The 21,203-nt window shown below is 42.0% G+C and overlaps 1 protein-coding gene across 7 annotated transcripts in view; it reads left to right on the top strand.

Moving 5' to 3' along the window:
* The window catches only part of ACIN1 (apoptotic chromatin condensation inducer 1), a 33,420-nt gene that overhangs the window by 3,467 nt on the left and 8,750 nt on the right, over nucleotides 1–21,203 (top strand). For 4 of the 7 annotated variants that reach the window (XM_080808221.1, XM_080808220.1, XM_080808218.1 and 1 more), the window contains exons 3-9: nucleotides 200–311; nucleotides 713–832; nucleotides 9,025–9,113; nucleotides 10,401–11,672; nucleotides 12,164–12,379; nucleotides 12,884–12,999; nucleotides 20,411–20,552. In XM_080808221.1, the coding sequence (XP_080664347.1) occupies nucleotides 200–311; nucleotides 713–832; nucleotides 9,025–9,113; nucleotides 10,401–11,672; nucleotides 12,164–12,379; nucleotides 12,884–12,999; nucleotides 20,411–20,552 (2,067 nt within the window). Of the gene's footprint in view, nucleotides 1–199; nucleotides 312–712; nucleotides 833–9,024; nucleotides 9,114–10,400; nucleotides 11,673–12,163; nucleotides 12,380–12,883; nucleotides 13,000–18,463; nucleotides 18,649–18,895; nucleotides 18,958–20,410; nucleotides 20,553–21,203 lie in introns of those variants that run through there. The other 3 variants (XM_080808222.1, XM_080808223.1, XM_080808224.1) reach the window with 3 other exon arrangements.

Below are 21,203 nucleotides of genomic sequence, written 5' to 3'. Positions count from 1 at the left end.
GTTTGTCATCTTCTGTGAATCATGAGATTCTTTATTTTGGTCCTCAACAAGACTAGCTTAGAAGAGGACCTTCCAACATTTTGATTATCTTTCTTGGGCTCATATATAAGGAGGAAGCCTTTACTCCAAGGAATTTTCTTCCTTCCGTTTCCCTGGTTTGCTTTCCTCAACTTTTCTTTTTTCCATGTCTTCTACACAGATTGGTGAGGAAATGAGCCAGAACAGTTTCATAAAGCAGTATCTGGAAAAGCAGCAGGAGCTACTTAGGCAGCGTCTGGAACGTGAAGCCCGAGAAGCTGCAGAACTTGAAGGTAAGCCCAGACTGTCACAAGGAGTTTTTCATTCTTACTCCTGTCACTGAGTAGATAGGCCTGTTTAACTAGGCAATTTCAGGAATAAGGCTGAAACTGGTACTTACTTGCTTTGGTAGTTAGGCCAAGTGAGTTGTTTATTTATCTCTTGTCAGAGAAGAAAACAATTTAACTCTCTGTTAAAAAAGGATTCCTGCCAGCAGGAAGAGTTCTAAGTAAATTAAGCTACCCTTTAAATGAGGTAGATCTTAATCCCAGGGAGTTTTTCTCTATGTACAGTGCTCTTTTTAGTATATACTCTGTGTCCCGTGACTTTGCCTGATCTCCTTCATTCCTCTACATATTCCCACGTGCTTAGCCCTTCACTCCCTCCCTGCCCCAACCCAATCTGTACTTTGCAGAAGCTTCAGCTGAGTCGGAGGACGAGATGATCCATCCTGAGGGAGTGGCTTCCCTGCTGCCTCCTGACTTTCAGAGCAGCCTGGAGAGACCAGAGCTGGAGCTCAGCAGACATTCGCCCAGTACGTATCTCCCTCCCCACTGCGCTGTTTGTCAATCCTGCGTAGTTGGTGGGGGGAGGTAGTTAGGCCTCCTTTCATGCTAAGCCTCCATTAAGAGTCCCAGGGAAATTCTGTGACATTGACACTTCATATCTGTTTGTCATGGGAATTATGTCCTTTTGGAAGTCTGCTTTTACCTCTCTGTTGTGTTAATCCCTCAGAGTGTTTTTCCTGAGGCTGTATGATGTTTCTTCTCATCTGTATCTCTTCAACGTCCTCTATCTCTGCATTGAGCAGGAGTCACAACCCTTTGTCATCCCTTCACCGGTTGTATAGATGACATATTGCACATCCTGTAATCCACCCCCAAAATGGGTATCTGCCATAGTTCATTAGTACATATAACAAATTTTTGTTTAGTGCTTATTGTATGCTAGGCACATGCTAGGCATCAGGAAAATAGTAGAGAAAGGACAAGTCTCTGCCCTAAGGAAAGTATAGCCTAGTGAGGAGATAGACATTAATCAAACTATTATAGAATAGTTACTGTTGTTCTGTATGCTCTGAGAAGCAGTGCAGAGCATCATGTGAGCATATTACAAGGATCTCTAACTCACTGTATGGAGTCAGTTTAGGCAAGATTAGTTTTTTCATATAAAAATTAAGCACTCATTTTGTATAATATTTCAAGCAAAAATCCAGAAATGCAGCGTTTATCTTCTAAACTACCTAAGATGGTATACTTTTAGGAACACACGTATATAAGACACATGGGCAGTAGGTAGATATGTTAAACCCATGTGTACATTTAAAATATTTTGAATCATCATTAATGTTAGTGGTCATATGGGAGGTGATCATTCCATATTTAATATTTTTAGAGCATGTTGAAGTTACTAACTCTTCTGATTAATAGAGAATTCCTTTTTTTTTAAGATTTTATTTATTTATTTGAGAGAGCAATGACAAGCATGAGCAGAGGGAGGAGCAGAGGGAGAGGGAGAAGCAGACTCCCTGCAGAGCAGGGAGCCCAGCGTGGAGCTCCATCCTGGGACTCAAGATCATGACCTGAGCCAAAGGCAGACGCTTAACCGACTGAGCTACCCAGGCACCCCTAGAATTCCTTTCTGAACATAGATTTTTAGAAGATACTTAGTGATAGAAGAAAAATAAGTTATTTTAGATATCTCTTTTCTCCCTAAATCCAAAAGTAGCAGAGCCTCAATTGATCCATTTTGCTCTTAGCACTCTTTTCCCTGATTGTAAAGCCAGGAGGAAGGGGAACACTCTTCTAAATTAGTGTTTCTTCTCAAATAAAAGTCAAGAAAACATTTATTAAATTTCTGCTATATACGTATCTCCATGGTAGAGTATATGGGGAGTTAGCGCTTTGTAAAGTGTTTTCAGGAGAGAAGGTGATTGCACATAAAGCCAACAACAGAAGATGGTGTGTTTTAAAGTGCCATATAAATAGTGTAAACACACAGACCATAAAAATACAGAGCAAAAGTTCTCTGAGGACTGGTGTGATTAGAGAGCCTCATGAAGAAGGTGTGGGATTTGAGCTGAGCCCTAGACATAAGTAGGATTTGAATTGGTTCAGAGGAGACTCTCAAGAGAGTATTTTTAGGAAGGAATGAAAGCATAAAGCTAGCGATGAATGTGATATTTTTAAAGGAGAGGTAATAAACGAATCTAGCCAGAGTAAAGTGTTCTTTTCATATTCAAGAATAGTCAGAGGAACAATTAAAAAGGTACATTAGGATAATACGGCAAAGGGCTTTGAATATCAAGCCAATGAATATGAGATTTTTTTATTCTAAAGTAATGGGGAAACCATTGAAAATTCTTGATAGGAACATGATTTGATGAACTCTTTAAAAAAAGAGTCTCAGTTCTAAATGTAATTTGAAATGAAAATGAAAAATGGATCCTTAAATAGAAATAAGGTTTCAAAAGCTAATAAAGATTTAGAATAAAGGTTAACTAGTCTCTTCAGTGCTTTTTGTCATCAGCCGGACTTTGCCTGTGGCGGTAATTGATCGAGGCAGGGAAGAACAGGGAGAAGAGGAGGAAAGATAGAGGTGAAAAATAAATTAGAAGAGATGAATGTAGTAAATTGTAGAGTAGCTAGCAATTGCCATTTGTGCTCTTCAGTGTACTCTCTGCCATAAACTTTCTTACCTCTGATCTTGTCTAGAATATGAATCTTGTAGACGTGGTACAGAATTTGGTCAGGGTCCTAAATGTAGTGGTAGTTGGGAGTTCTAGTGATGTTTAGTTGGATCAGTGGTAATGCCTGGAGTTTACCCAGAAAATTAGATTCTTTCAAGATGTGCAATGTTAGTCTGCCATAGGCCAGTTAACTCTTGGGATGCCCACTTACTTGGATGTTTTGAGGGTTTTCTCTTTAATAAGATTTTCGTTAAAGGAAGGTTTTTAGTAACAGTTTGCTAATCAGTAATGGCACCTGAGGACTTTTTTTTTTTTAAAGATTTTATTTATTTATTTGATAGAGATTGCAGCTAGTCAGAGAGGCAGGCAGGGAGAGAGAGGAGGGAGCAGGCTCCCCGCTGAGCGGAGAGCCCGATGTGGGGCTCGATCCCAGGACCCTGAGACCATGACCCGAGTCGAAGGCAGAGGCTTTAATCCACTGAGCCACTCACGCGCCCCAAGGACTTTTTTTTTTTTTTAATATTAAACTGTTTTTAAGAATATGGCTTCCTGGGCCCTACCCCTGTTAATCTACTCAACTGGTCAATGACTAACTAATAGAATAGTTTTTTACTGTTGTAATTAACCAGGATCTTTGGCTTATATTCCTGTTTATGTGCTGTAGACAAAATCCCAGATAGGAAGAATTGGTTTATAACATCCTTCCTGGCTCTCCTTCTTGACTTTTTTCTCTACCACTTTTTTCAGATTTTTCTAACGTGTTGGGAGACAGTATCCACTCTCCATAGTGAGAAGTTGTCTAGAGTCACCTCTAGGTCATGGTTGGGTGATCAGAATCTTTATTGCCAGTAGTTAATTATTTCAAGAAGAGTCCAGTCTAGGAAAATTAGTAGAAAGATAGAAAACATTTTGGGGCACTTGGGTGGCTCAGTGAGTTAAAGCCTTTGCCGTCAGCTAGGTCATGATCCCAGGGTCCTGGGATTGAGCCCCACGTTGGGCTCTCTGCTCAGCAGAGTCTGCTTCCTCCTCTCTTTCTGTGGGCCTCTCTGCCTACTTGTGATCTCTCTCTGTCAAATAAATAAATAAAATCTTAAAAAAAAAGAAAAACGTTTAAAAATGGTTATCAGTATACAGATTCTTTATCAAAGCTATAGCTCCAGGGGATCTTAACCAGCCTTTTGCTTATAGGGCATAAAGTCTTCATTCCTTTTTCTCATATTAAATCTGCAAGCTGAGATTGTAGAGAAATGCTAGTTAAGTTACTCAGCTAACATGAGTCTGATTTAGGTTTGGTGTCATTGCCCGGTCTCCCTCCATTCTCTTAATTCCTGCTTCTTACTCATATCCAAGGATTTGTTTTCTAGAATGAAGGCAGTATTTTCCTTTATGGCCCTTATAAACATTCTTGACTTCTCTATTGTCTAGCAGCCTGAAGGCTTCTGGCTTTGGAATCTTGGAAATCTTACATTTACCCTTGCTTTTCAACTCCTGAAATATATTTCTTAACTTGCATTGGCTCCACCCTTTGCTAAAAGTGCTCAGTTTCTACATATCACATATTATTAACACCTGGTTTAAGACACTTAATGTGGCTATGTGCCCATAATAGAAGATGTCACCTTTCCCAGAAGCTTGTCTGCATCAGTTCACTTCCTTACAGGGACCTAGAATGTGATTCCTCATTTCTTCTTTATCTTGATTCTCTTTATCTTGTTTTTCTTCTTTATGTGCTGCTTACTAATTTCCCGTTTTATGTCTAAGGGTCCCCTCCAGTTGTCTTTTTTTTCTTTTTTTTTTTCCCAAAACAGTCATGACCAAAACTTTCTGAAGAGCCTACCTCTCTTTGATGACTTATTACTTAAGTGCTTCCAGAGAAGCAGTCACTTAGACTCATATCATTGCAGTTTTACAGCATCAAAACAACATTATGATCCAGTAGAATAGCATTCAGCTTTCGATAGGTGGAGAAAGAGGCTGTTTACTTGTACACACCTATTTTTAAAATCACAACTCTAGAACTCTTTGACACATTTATATCTAACTTCATAAAATATGTCTTTTTCTTACCCCTTAAAATCACATTTATTTATACAGAGTGTATAAGTGCTTATGGAGAGCTTGTTATTCACCACAAAGCATCTTTAGTATGGCTTTAAATATGTGCATATAACTCCTGTTTTTAAATTAATAAGAAAACAAAGAGAATGTTTCTTAGATAGAACTTGGCAGTGATAGGGATGCCTGAGTGGCTCAGTTGGTTGCCTTCTTAAGCCTTGGGCTCAGGTCATGATCCCAGGGTCCTGGGATGGAACCCCACATTGGGCTCCCTGCTCAGCAGGGAACCTACTTCTCCCTCTCCCTCCATGTGCTACTCCCCCTGCTTGTGCACACTTGCTCACTATATCTCTCTCTCTCAAATAAAATAAAATAAAAAAGAATTGCAGTGAAAAAAGCCAGTACTTGGGTTGGCTAGGCCTATGAATTTTAGCTGTTCATAGGATTTGAAGGGTGTATTTTTTCTCCAGAGGATAGGATTTTATCCTTTTAAATAATGTTTTCTTATTATAAAAAGTAGTATGTATTTATTAAAGAAAATTTGGAAAAACTAGAAGAAAAACCAAGTTTTTAAATAATTCATAGTCTCACAAACTAAAAAAAAAACCTCAGTTGATACTTTGCTCTATAATCTTCCTCACCTTTCTTTGTCTTTGTAAAGTTTAAAATATCTGCAATATTCAGATATTTATTGTCCCTCTGACCTAGTTAACTTTTTTTTTTTTTCCTTTTTTTTGAGAGAGAGAGTATGCAAGGGGACAGGGAGGCCCGGATGGAGAGTGAAAGAATCTTAAGCAGGCTTCAAAAGGACTTGATCTCATGACCCTGAGATTATGATCTGAGCCGAAATCAAGAATAGACACTAACCAGCTGAGCCACCCAAGTGCCCCTTCTTTCTTTATTTTTATTTATGTTTTTAAATTCTTAAGTATCTGGATAAATTTAAGACATTTTAAAAAAATTTTTATAAAAATAATGTTCAACATGGGGTTTGAATTCATAACCCTGAGATCAAGAATCTCATGTTCTACCAACTGAGGCAGCCAGGCACCCCTCAAGACATTTTTTTTTTTTTAATATTTTATTTATTTATTTGACAGACAGAGATCACAAGTAGGCAGAGAGGCAGGCAGAGAGAGAGGAGGAAGCAGGCTCCCTGCTGAGCAGAGAGCCTGATGCGGGGCTCGATCCCAGGACCCTGGGATCATGACCTGAGCCGAAGGCAGAGGCTTAACCCACTGAGCCACCCAGGCGCCCCTCAAGACATTTTTTTTAAGACAGTTTTAGGTTCATGGCAAAATTGAGAGGAAGGTACAGAGATTTCCAGTATGCCTTATACTCCCTCACATGCATGGTGTCTCCCATTAACAACATTCCCCCATCATTGTGGTACATGTCTTTTTCTTTTTCTTTTTTTTTTTTTAAGATTTTATTTACTTATTTGACAGACAAAGATCACAGGCAGGCAGAGGGAGAGGGGAGGGGAATCAGACTCCCTGCTGAGCAGAGAGCCCGATGCGGGGCTCGATCCCCGGACCCTGGGATCATGACCTGAGCTGAAGGCAGAGGCTTTAACCCACTGAGCCCCCATTGTGGTACATTTCTTAAAATTGAAGAACCTACATTGACAAGTTATAATCACCTGAGATCAATATTTTACCTTAGGGTTCACTTTTGAGATGTACCTTTTGTGGGTTTGGACAGATGTATAATATGTATCCATCATTCCAGTATCATAGAGTGTTTTCACTGTTGTAAGAATCCTCTCTGCTCTGCCTGTTCATCCTACCCCCTAGCCTCTACCTTATTTTTTTCTTTTTTGTTAAACTATAAAAATTGTTATTTTAAACTTGTAGAGGAGTTTTATCTAAAATTAATGGAAAGCAGTTTTCTTTTCGGTTTTACTTATATTGTAATTTAACCTATTCCAGGTTATTTAATTATTGGTTAATTTATTAATTAAATAATCCAGGTTATTTAATTTAATTATTGATTATTACAATCACCACATTATTAATTTCTTACAGATTATCCCTCAGTGTTTGCTAGAGAATCTGGCTTGTTACTGAATATCCTAACCATAGATCCTGTACAGACACCCATAATGCAAGTCTTTTTTCACTAACCCAGATATGAAATGGTATATATTCAGAAATCCTGTGAGTAAAGTGATCATGGAGTAAAGTTTTACAGAATATGTGCAGTCTTTTAGTTCATTTTCTGTTTCTTCTTTTAATTACAGGAGCAAAGACTAGTTCATTTTAGATTGTTGGGATATAGAAATAAGACCTTGGGTTGGAGCCATTTAATTATAATATATATAATATATATGTATGTATAATATAAGCCATCTAATAATAATAATATAATAATAATAATAATAATAAAACACTATCTGTTTCAGTTGTACCAGTTTAGTGTAGGACATGATTTCATGGTTTATTTAAGCCTTTTGTACTATATTAAAATTGAGCCCAACTGAGTTACGTATCTGGAATATACTCATCTTAAAGCTGTTTTCTAAACTGGCTCTCATCAATATCTGCATTGCTATTTTGTGTAATTTTTTTTAAGATTTTATTTATTTATTTATTTGACAGAGAGATCACAAGTAGGCAGAGAGGCAGGCAGAGAGAGGGGGGGAAGCGGGCTCCCCTCCGAGCAGAGAGCCCCATGTGGGGCTCTATCCCAGGACCCTGAGATCATGACCTGAGCCGAAGGCAGAGGCTTAACCCACTGAGCCACGCAGGCGCCCCATATTTTGTGTAATATTTTAATACTGGTAGGAAGATTAGAAATCTTTCAGTTCATTTCTGCCCTTTTTTGGTCAAGACATTTAGACACAGCCTGGTTGTTGGTCCTTTTTCTGTATTTTGTTTTGTTGTGTTTCGTTTTAAGAGTGAGAGCACTTGCAGGAGAGTGAGGAGGGGTAGAGGGAGGAGAGAGAGAATCTCAAGCAGGCTCCATGCTCAATGCTCAGTGCTCAATGCTCAGTGCGGAGCCCAATGCAGGGCTGTCTTATGACCCTGTGATCATGACCTGAACCAAAATCAAGAGTTGGACATTTAACCAACTAAGCCCCAAGATTAAATTGTTTAAGTGATTTATGCACAGTTACCTTCGTTCATGGAATATGAATGAAATTTTTTTTCCAGTTTTATATGGAGTTATTATTTGAAATGACCTAGATTGATGGTTTTCAAGCTTTCTTAAACTTATTTTTCCTTTCAAAAAGAAATCTCACTTTGAGCTTTTCATATAAAGACATAATTGAGAGGGCCCATTTCTGAAGCCCTGTCCAGTGGCTTGAAGTAATTTCTAGGAACTTTAGGACCTAAAAACAATTCATTTTATAAGTACTTTATTTCATAGGATTGTTGTTTCGCAAACTGTTAATCATCATATTTTGTTCAAAACTAGTGGTTGCAATAGGCAATCCAGAAAAATGGTGACAAAATATTTTATAGAAATAAGTGCACTTTGTACATCCCTGCAAGACAGTTTGAAGCCCCTGGTAGTTATGGAGCCACCAATGATTATTTTCCAGTTGTTTGTAATATGTGAAATATTCCAGATGTGCACAGCAGGAATTATTAACAAGACCCTTAGAACTTAATTATTTTTTAAGATTGATTTCTTTATTTTTGAGAGCGAGCGAGTGAGTGCACATATGAGAGGAGGGAGAGGGGCAGAGTGAGAGAGAGAAAATCCTGGAGCAGACTCCCCACTGAGTGTGGAGCCCAACACAGGGTTTGGTCCCAGGACCCTGCGATCATGACCCGAGCCAAAGCCAAGAGTCAGACACTTAACCAACTGAGCCACCTAGGCTCTAGCCCCTGCCTTAGAACTTCATATAGTCCTTCACGTAGTTTAATTAATACAGATATGTATTGTCGAGCTCATATGCTGTGATTGAATTTTGAAAGCATCCTTGAATGAATGTTTATGCCATGAATCTGACTTGATTTTCTTTCATTTGATAGGAAAAAGCTCCTCTATTTCTGAAGAGAAAGGTGAATCTGATGATGATAAACCAAGAAAAGGAGAAAGACGATCATCCAGGGTCAGACAGGTAACTCAAATACCTCTTAAAGCATCTGTCACTTCTTAAGTACTGCTTTGGATATCTCCTCCTCCTCTTCCTTGGACTTTTTCAAAGTTTGAGTCTCTTTAGATTTCTGTAGTACTCCTCTTTCTTCTCTTTATCTCATTTTGGGTTTTTTCTTTGGGGCGGTGCTTTTTGTTTGTTCGTTTTTCTTTGTTTTTGTTTTTGTTTTTTTCCAAAAGTATTTGTTAGCATTTAATGAACCTATCTCCAAATGGCTTCAAGCTACCAGGACACAGCACCTTCCAACCCCCTTCATCTTCTCCTCAGCTCTTCTACTCAGAAATCTGGCCTTCACGATGACAGGCTGTTTGGGGAGCTTTCCCTTTCCCAAAACTTCCTAGTAGCCTGAGTGCACCACATCAGGGATAGGAGCAGGTCTGGGCTTGTTTCTGGCAGCATTTACCCGTGTCTTCTAACTGATGGAGGTCCGCCGTTTATCAAGGTTGACAGATGGGCAGAAGCTCTGGTTCCTTTTTTAAAGTGCTCACGCCTCATACCAACGTTTCCAGAGTAACTTGGGTGATATTTGTTGAAGTTGATCACGCGATGATGTGTGTCCCCAGCATTACCCTGGCCTCCTCCGACTTCCAGTGCTTGCTGATGTGGCTGTGGCCCCAGTGGCCCCCACAGTGTCCGGGTCTTCTCAGTCTGGGTGGCATGTGGGCAGCCCACACAAAAGAACTATTTTTTTTTTCTTTTGATTAGGTCTACTCAGATTTCTTAGCAAATACATAAAAATCAAAACTAAATTATGAAAGGTAACAGGCTGGTCTGTGTTACTAAAGTACATTATTAGAAAAGATACAGTTATTCAATTAGAACTTTAAAGCCGTATGATACAGTGTTAAGTGGGCAGAACACAAAAGTGTATCTGTGGTATGATTATGGTATGGAAAAGAAATGATGGGGAAAAAATTAAATATACTAAAATGATAAAAATAATTACATTAAGCAATGATAGGTTGGTTCCCTCACCCCCTTGCCACTTTCTAGATGTTCAGTTTATATTTATTTTTAAAGCTTGAAACTAAAAAATGAACTAGTAGCAGTTTCATTATTGTGCTTCATTTGCACTCTGTTTTGATCCCCATAAGAATTTGATAGGTCATGCTTGTTTACTGGCACACTTGTTTGTGTAGATGCAAGCCTGTATCATTGAGTTTTTCCTTCCTATGTGTATCTCCTGAAAGACCGTTTCCCCTCTAATAGTGAGCAAAGATACTTGGATCCATTGTATATCTTTTCTTTTAGGCAAGAGCAGCTAAACTCTCTGAGTGTAGCCAGGTGGCTGAGGAGGAAGAAGATCAAGAAACACCTTCCAGAAATCTGAGGGTCAGAGCAGATAGAAATTTGAAAACAGAGGAGGAAGAAGAGGAGGAGGAGGAAGAGGAAGAAGAGGAGGAAGAGGAAGAGGAGGATGAAGGACAAAAATCTAGGGATGCACCAGTCCTGAAACAGTTTGAGGAAGCAGAAGAGAGGGAAGAGTTGCCCAGAGTAAAACCAGAGGAGGTGATAGATGAGAGACCCCAAACTGTAAGATCCCAGGAACAGGAGGGGTTAGAGAGAGGAGGAAGAGTCACAAGGTCCCAGGAAGAAGCCAGAAGAAGTCATATGGCCAGACATCAGCAGGAGAAAGAAATGAAAACAGTTTTTCCTCTTGAGGAAGAAGAAAAGGAAATAAAATCTTCAAAAGGCTTGGAGGAAAAATCAAAGTCTCCTTCCCCTCCTCGACTGACTGAAGATCTAGAAAAGGCCCCTCTTGTGCTACAACCAGAGCAAAATGCCAGTGAGGAGGAAACTCCCCCACCTTTACTTACCAAGGAAGCATCTTCTCCACCACCTACTACACAGCTCCAGAGTGAAGAAGAAATAGAGCCCATGGAAGGCCCAGCTCCCCCTGTCCTCACTCAGCTCTCTCCTCCTAATACAGATGCTGAGGCCAGGGAGCTGTTAATATCTCAGCATACTGTCCAGCTGGTGGGCGGCCTGTCTCCTTTGTCAAGTCCTGCAGACACCAAAGCAGAATCTCTAGCAGAGCAAGTGCCAGAGGAGAGTGTCCTGCCTCTAGTTCAGAAAAGCACACTAGCTGAATGCTCAACCCAGAAGGGTCTTGAAACTGAGTCAGAAAAATCTGCTCAACCACTCCCTCTTAAAATCGAGGAATTAGCACCGGCCAAAGGGATCACCAAGGAATCTCTGAAACAGCTGTCTTTGGAACAGAAGGAAGGTAGAAGGGCTTCTCATACCCTTCTCCCAAGCCACAGATTGAAACAGTCAGCTGACTCCTCCTCAAGCCGGTCCTCCTCTTCATCCTCCAGTTCTAGATCAAGATCTCGCTCTCCTGACAGCTCAGGCTCTCAGTCTCACTCATCTCCAAGATCCAAGCAGAGAGATGTATCTCGGGCACGTACTCACACCAATCCTCGTGGCAGATCCGAGATGGGCTCCCGATCAACATCAGAGTCCAGGTCACGTTCACGTTCCCGTTCCCGTTCTCGTTCAGCTTCAAGCAACAGCAGAAAAGTAAGTGTGGGAGAATCCTGGGTGCGTTGGTGTTTTGTTTGTATTCCAGTGTTTTTCAACCCCAGGAGAACCTATTATGATTTCTGGCAGGAATGGGAAAAGCTTCCTTTACTCCCCAGGTCAGTGATTACTTTCCCATCTTTTCAGAATCTAATTTTTAATTCATCAATCGCTAAATAGAGTCCTTTTAATTTTTTTTAGTCCCTTCGATTCCAAAGCTGAATCCTTTACCTGTCTTCACTAGACTATAAACTTGAAGATATGTACAGGCCTTTTTACATGTGTATTCTAGTATTCTAGCACATAGTTGGGACTTAAGTAATTTGCTGAATACTCTAGGAAGTCAAGGAGATCACTAACTCAAAGAGGAATAAACATAGGGAGGGAAGGGTCCAAAGTATTAAATTGAGTCAGCGGAAGTTGGAAAACTCAGTGATGTACTGAATATATACCATATAAAATAATTTGCCTTATGTGCTTCATTTCTTTAGTCTCTGAGCCCTGGAGTCTCCAGGGACAGCAGCACCAGCTACACTGAAACCAAAGATCCCTCTTCTGGTCAGGAGGTTGCAACTCCACCAGTGCCACAACTGCAGGTCCTTGAGCCAAAGGAGAGGACTTCCACCTCATCCTCTATCCAAGCGAGGCGTTTGAGCCAACCTGAGCCAGCTGAAAAGCATGTGACCCAGAGGTTACAGCCTGAGCGGGTAGGCTATTATGCCCCCTCCCTAGAAGGAGATGGAGGATTAGGCATGATTTTCCCTTTTGTCTTAGCTATAAAACTGGAAGGTCAGTCTGGATATAAGGTTCAGTAGAAATACAGATGGTTGGGGATACCTGTATGATTCCACTGACCTCCGTTCCAACTCCCTAGTTCATGAAAGCTCTATATGAGGCTAGGCAGCAGGGTCCTCCTCTCCAGGGCTCCCAGGGTCATTTCCACAGAGTGTCATCTTTTTTTCTGCCCCAGAGGAAGGCTTTTCTTAGTTCTCTCAAAAAAGAAGTCTAATAAAATGATTGCTGGCATAGAAATTCCTTAAGCAGCATTCCATTCCACTTCTAAACAAAAATAACAAAGATCTATAGGGCTAAGTGTGGAGCTGCCACTGTGGAAGTCCTGCTTTGCCTTTTACCAGCTCCAGCTTAAAAAAAAGGAACCAAGCAGATTTAAGTATGTTGCTATGGGTGTTTTGCTATGTTTGTTCTGACAGGGGAGCCCAAAGAAGTGTGAAGCTGAAGAGGCAGAGCCACCAGCTGCCACACAACCCCAAACCTCAGAGACCCAGACCGCTCACCTACCAGAATCAGAAAGGATTCATCACACTGTGTAAGTAATCTCTCTCAGCTGGGGTATAACAGAGAACTGGCAGTGTGGAGTAGTTCTTTGCTTCCTGGGGTTCTTTGACTAAGCAGTCCTAGTTTCCTTTTAAAACGTAAAGGCAGAGCTTTATCTGGACAAAGGCTAGGCTTCAGTAACGTTGAGAGCCACCACCGACTTTCTTAAGGTACTCTGAAAAGTGGTGGTTAGAGAGCGTATCTGGGATCATCTGACCAAAAAAGTTCCTTTAAGGAGCAGATAGCGGAGGCTTTGGTTTCCAAACTCAGGGCGGTGTAAGGGAGTTGACTCAGGGCATTTTAACTCAATATTTAGCTCCTATTTACCAGCTACATCTGAGCCTGGGAACACACTTTAATAAAGGATGTCAAGAGTCTACCAAGAAAGGCACACAGAGAGGTGTTTTGAGATTCTGTTGTTTTCCTTAGTAGTTAGCCGTCTTTTTATTAAGCATAGTCTATCTTAGTTCTCACTGGATACAGTACAGCAAAATATGAAGCATCTATCAACCAGAAGTTTGTTTCTGGGACCCTTGGATTGATTTTTACCATTTACATAATTAATGTGAGTTTTTATTCCTTATATTTAGTTCTAGAAAAATACAAGTAAGAATAGATATATCATTCATTATTCTGAGCTAGGTACTATACGTTAAGAAGCCATTGAACCCAAATTCCTGGCTTTAGAGTCCCAAGGGAAGTGGAAAGCAAAACATTGTGGAAATAAGATTGCTTAGCTTTTAGACATCAAGAATCCTGTGCTTCTTTAGTGAACATCCAGTTTAGACAGTTGGCCTAAAGTTTTTCTGTGTTGGTTTTATGTCTTTTTAACACTAATACTACGAGTATGCTTTTTCCCTTTGTGTAAAAGTCTAATAATTTACACTATTCTGAGCGTTTCAGACTGATTTTGAAGGGTGGTGGGCAGGTAACATGATTTATTATCTCATTTCCTGATGATATTAATACTAGTTTTGTACTCCTTACTATCTGTATAGCTTTTGCCTTGGGATATAGCTTCGCTACTGTCTATTCTAATAGTCTTGCCTCTGCTGCCATCTTGTGGCCATTACTTTTTTGGTTTGAAAGTCAAAAGTTCATTCTACTTCCTTTGAAAAGTTTTGTTTTTCCCTTTTGGGGAGGGTACATTATCCTTTGGAGAGGGTTTTTCTTCTAGGAGCATAAAGTGAAAACCCTGCGGATTCTGGAAGGTGTTCAGGATTCCCCAGCTACACCATCGATGAGGAAATGGGGTGACACCTTCCCTTCCATATCGATCAATCAGAGATAATACCTGCCCTCCCTTACCCCATCCCAAGAGGCTGCAGCATGTCCTTTGTATAATGGCAGTTTCAAAGTAGGTATTGACAACCTACTAGTAATTGGGCCTGAGGAACTGCCTCCTTTACACCTTGAGAAGCAAGTAATTTTCTAAGAAGGTTTTTGCTTGCCCTGAAATTTAGTGGGTGTGTGAGATCCTGGCAACAAAATAGTACTTGATGCTGTTTTGAAGCATCTTTATTTCTGGACTTTAGCATGCAAGTCCAAGGCACATGAAACTCGGAGTCCTGTACAGAGTTTTTCTCCCCACGTAAAGGTGCCTTTGATTTTCCACTTTATGACAGGTAATCTAGTCACATTGATTCCAACAAGGTGATAGGCAAGTGGCACCCTGGGCAAATACTGAGACTGTCCATTTTTGCCTAGGCAAGCTTCAGTGAAGCAGCCTATAGGTGAGAAATGCAATCTGAGCTCGGGAGTAGCTCACACATATCCCCTTTACCTACTTTCCCTCTGCCTGTCTCCCAGATGGTCTGTTCAGCAGCCTAATAAAAAGACATGCCCAAGGGCCTAAACTCGTAGGCTGTTCTGGCACTGGATTTGGTAAATGACTCTTGGAGAGGTTTACCTCCATTTCTGGAAGCCATACTGCATCTGATTCACACCAGCCGTCCTAGTCTTTCACTCCTCTAGAGTCCTAGTTTTCAGTCTGGTGACCTCTGGAGCCTCTGGCCAATTTTAAAAGTGGGATCAACAGTGCTAAATGGAAAAGACTGTTTGTGGCTTCACCTTGGTTTTCCTATCTGTCTCAACAAGAGACAGAGCTAGGGCCTGTTGATTCAGTAAAATGTTCAAAAAAAAAAAAAAAAAGACTTCAAGGACCTGTCAGCACCTGGAAGAGATTGCCTAACTTTTTCTGTGCTTTGTTAAATCCATTCTGATTCTGATTGTGCCCTAAGGAATTGTTAATTTATGAGGTAAGGTATCTTGTCATTGCTTGGAACAGGAATTTGTGGCCCTCAGTCCTATTTCAATTGAGCCATGTTCCAAAATCCAGTCTTCTGCCTGCTATGGATATACATATATATCCATATATATACATTATATATATGGATATAACAAAAGTGTCTTCATACAGCAGAATATGATGCTACTGTTTTTACATATAAAAAAAATAGGGGAGAAAAAAGAACTTAACGTGTGAGCAACTGTATTATCCAGCAGTAGTTGATTCAAACCTGAATTTTTCTTAATAAAACCTTCCTGAGTACACAATCCTTGCAGGCAATAGCGGCTTTGGGCTTTGGGCTTATGTTTATTTGTCCTTTTGCCTGAGTACAAGGGAGAAAATAGTTCTTTAAACCAATATGACAATGTAATGGTCATTCTCCAGGGAACCTACAGTACCAGTATGCCAGTAATGCATAATTTTTAAAAGTAGAATTTATTGGTGATCATCAATGGTATTTGCTTACTGAGAAATTGGAATCTAAGGACATACCCCCCAAATCATATCATCCTTGGTTATCTTGAAACTAGTATGCCCCTGTGGTATTCTATATTTAAGACTCACTCATCCCACTATTTCATATCAGGTCCTCAGCTCCTCATGAATTTTCTGCAGTAACTAAAATTCAAACATATATGCCTGTAGAAATTTCCTTTTCTGTTAGTTTTTCTGAATCTTAGATATGAACTATAATGTGATGTTGTTAATCTCCAAGTAGTTCTGTCCTTTTTTTCTGGGCTGCAGATGCTTTTTGTGCTGTTCAATTATGGATAGAGATCTCCTGTCCCTAAGCCCCCATGCAGTTTCACAGATTTTTCAAAGATACCAGAAATATTTGTGCAAGAACTTAATGTGGGAATGGAAATGTCTAGATGTCTTTTGTTTAAAAAGGGCTACAAAGAAAAGCTGCATGGACCTCTGACAAGTAGCTGACAAGGCTTTGGGACTGGTCCTGCAAGCAAGTAGGTTTGAGTCTCTTTTGGGGGCAGTTTCAAGGATTCCCCTTTTTCTTATGAAAATAAAGTCTTTGGAATCCTGGATCCCACAGAATTGTTTCTGCGGAAATAGATGGCACAAACTCACTGAGTCTAAAGAAGGCCAAGGATAATGTCATAAAATTCTTGTTCTTGAAAAAACGAGAAAGAATTTCCAGTGAAAGAAAAATTTTTCCTCCAAGGAAGCTACTTCTGGAGAGGCATATTGGCAGCTGAAACTATTTTAAGACAGTTGATGGATAGGGAACATTTATTTGAGGATGTTGGAAGGTAACATTCTTTGTGAGTTAATATTCTCTGTGGGAATTCCATCTAAAGTGATGTTTAAGAAGAAAACTTTGGGGTGCTTTGTGGCTCAGTTGAGAGCATGCGACTCTTGATGTTGGGGTCATGAGTGCAAACCCCACATTGGGTGTAGAGCTTACTTTAAGAAGAAGAAAACTTAGTTTAGCAGGCAGTCATTAAAGTGTCCACTTGGTACACACAATGACAGCCTAGTTCAGAAATATTTACTGAGCATTTCTTTGGGTTAGGCCCTGGGCTAGGGTTAAGAAATGTGGTCCCTGACCCTGAGGAGTCCTACAAGGTGGAGGTGTAGGGCAGGTCATCCAGCGGTTATTATGCAGAGTGATGAGGTCCTTGCTGAAAACCTGTCAGACCAACTACTGAGTGCCTTCACACCAGAGAAAGCGCAGTCTACTCTTTGAGAAAACTCAGAAAAAGCTCCATAGGTGGTATCAAATGAGATAAATGGCCTATTAAATGTACATGTTTTTAATGCATATCCTTACCTTGACTTGGAGTGTTGTCCAAGCCAGACTTCTAAGGGCAAAGCCTTATCATACTGTTCCATGAGATAGGTATTTTGTGATCCCCACTTTACAGGAACAGAGACTCGCCCAGTGTTACAGAACTTGTGTGGGAACAGGGTCAGGCCATGATTGGGCCCTAGCCAGTTTGACTGCAGAGCTCTCAGTCTTAATGAGCAGACAGGGACGACTAAGTGAAAGGGAACTTTTAGAGTAATGTGTAAACATGACCACTTTAGCATAGTCAGCATGTACAAGATTCTAAGCAATGGGGAGGAAAATTTATTCCTGGCTGAAAGCTCTGGTATTACAAATGCGATAATAAATACCAAGCTTTTGATTAAATACCTTACTGTTAAACCTCTGCTGCCGCTAGGATGCAAAAGGAGCATCTTTGCAGTCAAAAAAGGAGTCTTTGAGCATCTACTGAGTATTTTTTTGAGTGGTTAGAGTCAGCTTATTTCACATTTAGTCTGGTGAAGATGCCCATGATTAATAATTTCCATTTAGTTCCCAAACACTTCAGGCCCAGCAGACAGTCCCCTACCCGCCCCCCCCCCCCACCCCGCCAACGGCCCATGTAACAGCTCTCTCCGGCTTCCTGTCTACTTCGGAGCCGCCACCTTGGAGCCCTTGCTCCAAGAAGTGGCCTTCATGCTTCAGCTACCCAAGGTCCCCTTGCCCTGTTTATCCTTTTCCTTTCTGGCTCCAGTGGACCCTGGGGCAGGGTGACCTGATTAAAGACTCTGTGAAACAAAGTTGTCTGTCATCTCTTCAGAGACACCTCTCCCCTTCTCTACTGGTAATTCAAAAAGGAACTCTCTTCTATCCTCTCCTCCCGCCATCCCTGGAGAAAGGACAGGTTGGAGTAATAACACGTGGTGATTGCTTGGGGTGAGCAGCCAGCTAGCTCCTCCAGTGATTGGATAGAGCTAGTTCTCATCCCACCTCCCTGCATGAACAGCTGACTGGCTTCTAGGATGGAGGGAGGTGGGCACATGAAAAATTGCTCATGACCCTCCATTCTGTGTCTTTTTAAACTTTGGCTTTGTTATCTTCCTTCTTTAGTCATTTTTCATTCCCAAGCTCTGCTGTTTCCCTTTCTTCTTTTCTCTGGAATCTTCCAAGCAAGCAGCTGTAACTTTGTATGTCCTCTCCACCCAGCCCCCCTCACCCGCCCCCTGGGAAGACAAGGAGAGTGCACCCTTTCCCTGTGGGGTTAGGCCTCGGTAGCTGTTGTAACCTGAGAAAAGAAGGAAAAAGGCCAGGCCTATTGAGCCAGCAGTGAGCTCCCTGTGGCCTGCCAGAGGATAAGAACCTTGCTCACTCAGCGCCCTCCCTCTTCTCTTTCCCCTCCCCTGCTGCAGCAGGGCCCTCCCCCATCCGCACACACGGGCTGCTGGGTAAGTGGCAAGATGGCTCCCCTGCATGTCTCCGGCTGATCGCCGCCGCTCCGCCAATACAATAGAGCCAGCCACTACCAGCAGCCTGGCCCTCTTCCTCCTCCTTCTCCAGAGAGACCAATCCAGCCGAACTCGGGGTTTGCCGTGAGGACTTAACGCTTATCTCTTAAAAGCCAGATCTATTTTAGCCTCCCCTCACCACCACCACCACCACCTCCCCTTCCATTTACCATTTTTTGGATCCCCAGTTGCTGCATCTCGATTTTCTCTCTCTGGATCGGGTGGCTGGGGAGGAGGTGGTGGGCTCTTGGGACAAGGAAGGTGTTGTGGGTTTTTTTTTTAATTTTTTAGGATTTTTTTTGTTCGGTTTTTGTTATTTCTTCCATTCCAGAAAGGGATAAACAGCACTTCCAGGGGGAGAAAAAAAATCATGTTATCAGAAAGCAAAGAAGGGTGAGAGCTTCACATTTCCATGTATCCCTTTTCCCCACCGCTCTAGCCTACCTCATCCTCCTCCTCTTCCCCATGGCTTTCATTCCGTCTTTTCGTTTTGGTTTGTTTTCAGTCATTCTGCTTTCCCCCTTTGTCCTTCCTGCCTGGTTTCTAATTGGCCCAACTTGCCCTCTCCGTACGGGAAATAGGTATTTTTTGTATAAGTCTTTTCTTTAGATTTAGGCAGTTGAATCGCGTGTTTCTGTGGGTGCCGGATAGCTGGGGGCACAGTTCCGATTTTCCCCTCCCCCTTCCCGTGCATCCCTCCCTGCCTGCTCTGGGAAGGCTGTTCTGACCTCTGAGTGTCAGTCAACCTGTGGGGAATGCTGAATTTTCTGGTGGTGGTTCTCAGCGTGGGGATGCTTCGTTTCCCCTCTCTTGGGTCTTGGGCCCCTGATCATCTTAATTTGATTTTTTTTTTCCCTTAATGTTTGGGTGGTAGTGGGAGTGAGATTAGAGGTAGAAGTTACGGATGAAGAGAGAAAAAGGAGATGGGAAGATAGTTTATCTGAAGTGAATATCTGGGATTCATTCCCTGAAGTGGGAGCTAACTTGTGTGATTCAGAGTGGGGGTGGGGGGATTCAGTATTTGTAGTGGGGAGGGGATCCAGGGTGTGGGGGTGGGTGTGTCCTGACTGGGAGGCCTGCTCTCTTTATCTCTTGGAAGTTGGAATGAGGGAGTGGGAGAAACTGGGCGAAAGCTGAATTTAAGAACAATTCCTACACCTCTGAGAAGGTAAAAGTGGCCTGATTCTTCTCTGGGCTTTCAAACTCCAGCATTTGTCATTTTTCCTTTTGGATGAGAGGGTCCTTACTGAAGTTTGAACCCTTACCAGCCCTGCTTTCCCTGCAACCCACCGCCCCCCGCCCCAATTTCTCCATTCCTGTTTCCAGATCCTGTGGGTCGGTAGGCCTTATTAAGCAGTTGATTGTAAACACAAGCGTGGGATCACTTGCCACAGCCATTCTTTCTTGTCTTAAGCAATTAGGCTTCCCTTAATTTCTCATGCAATTTTGTTAAAAGATGCCTGTGGCCAGGGGATAGGGAGGGTACAGGGTTGTGGGCAAATTGGTCACGTTTGAGGGACTGTTGAGAGGGCTGTTTCCTTTCCTTGTAAGAGTACTCTGGTGAATTGCCTAAAAACAGTTGGTAGTCCTGACCCCACATGTCACAGCTTTATCCCATCTGAGCAGTGGGTGGATGTGGTTGCTACGATCTGTGCTCTTCTCCCAAGGAAAAGAGTTTGCCAGTTCTGTGGGGGCAAGGTCTCTAGTCTCATCTGAAAAGCAGCTCTCCCAACCCCACCCAAGTGATGAGGCATGGGGGTTTCCTGACCCCAAACCTAACATCTTGCTCTCTCTTCCCCTTGGTTCTTCCCTACCCTTCCCTCCCTACCTCTCCCCATACTGTCAGTGAGGAGAAGGAGGAAGTGACCATGGACACAAGTGAAAACAGACCTGAAAATGAGGTTCCAGAACCCCCCGTGCCTATTGCAGACCAAGTCAGCAATGATGACCGCCCAGAGGGCAGTGCTGAAGATGAGGAGAAGAAAGAGGTAAATTTCCAAGCCACCTGTTGGGGTGGGTGGACAGGAGCGGGCCGAGGAGAAAGAGTTAGGCCACTTTGGTAATCACTCTTGCACAGTGGGATAGCTTAAAGGAGGGGGTAGGCAGATTTGGATCAGGATAGGGCCAAGGGAGAATTCGCTGGTTTAGCAAGGGAGACCCCTTGTGATGGGGACAGGGTTCATTCATTCCTCTTTTTTTTGTTGGGGAAGTGCAGTCCAGACTGTTGGAAGTTTGTAACTAAAAGAAAAGTCAGTTAATGGCCCTTTATCCAACACCCAGGCCCAGCTTTCCCTGCTACCCTCTCAGGCTTCTCCCTGTGGTAACTGTTAGCTTTCCCTCCTTTTTAAAAGCCTGTGGGGGCTCACCGCCATCTAGTGGGCTTTGGTGGTTCTCAGCTGATGAACTGTGCTGAGGAATTTTTGTTCCTCCTCTGCCCTCTAGTGGTCATATCGGAGAGAGAGCGCTACTTGAGAAGCCAGCACTTGGGGTGATCCCAAAGGCCCCTTCTCCATATATCTCTGACTCCTCTGCTTCCTTTTTTAGCATATATGTTATCTCGCATCCTGCACCCAATTCATGGGGGCTCCCCCCATCAGAGCCAGCGAAGTCTTCTTGGCTCTTAAAGTAATAGAGAAAGA

This window comes from Martes martes, assembly GCF_963455335.1.
Source record: "Martes martes genome assembly, chromosome: 7".
NCBI classification, from domain to species: Eukaryota; Metazoa; Chordata; class Mammalia; order Carnivora; family Mustelidae; genus Martes; species Martes martes.
Note: the sequence above shows the minus strand (reverse complement) of the source record. Positions and strands in the feature narration are given on the sequence as shown.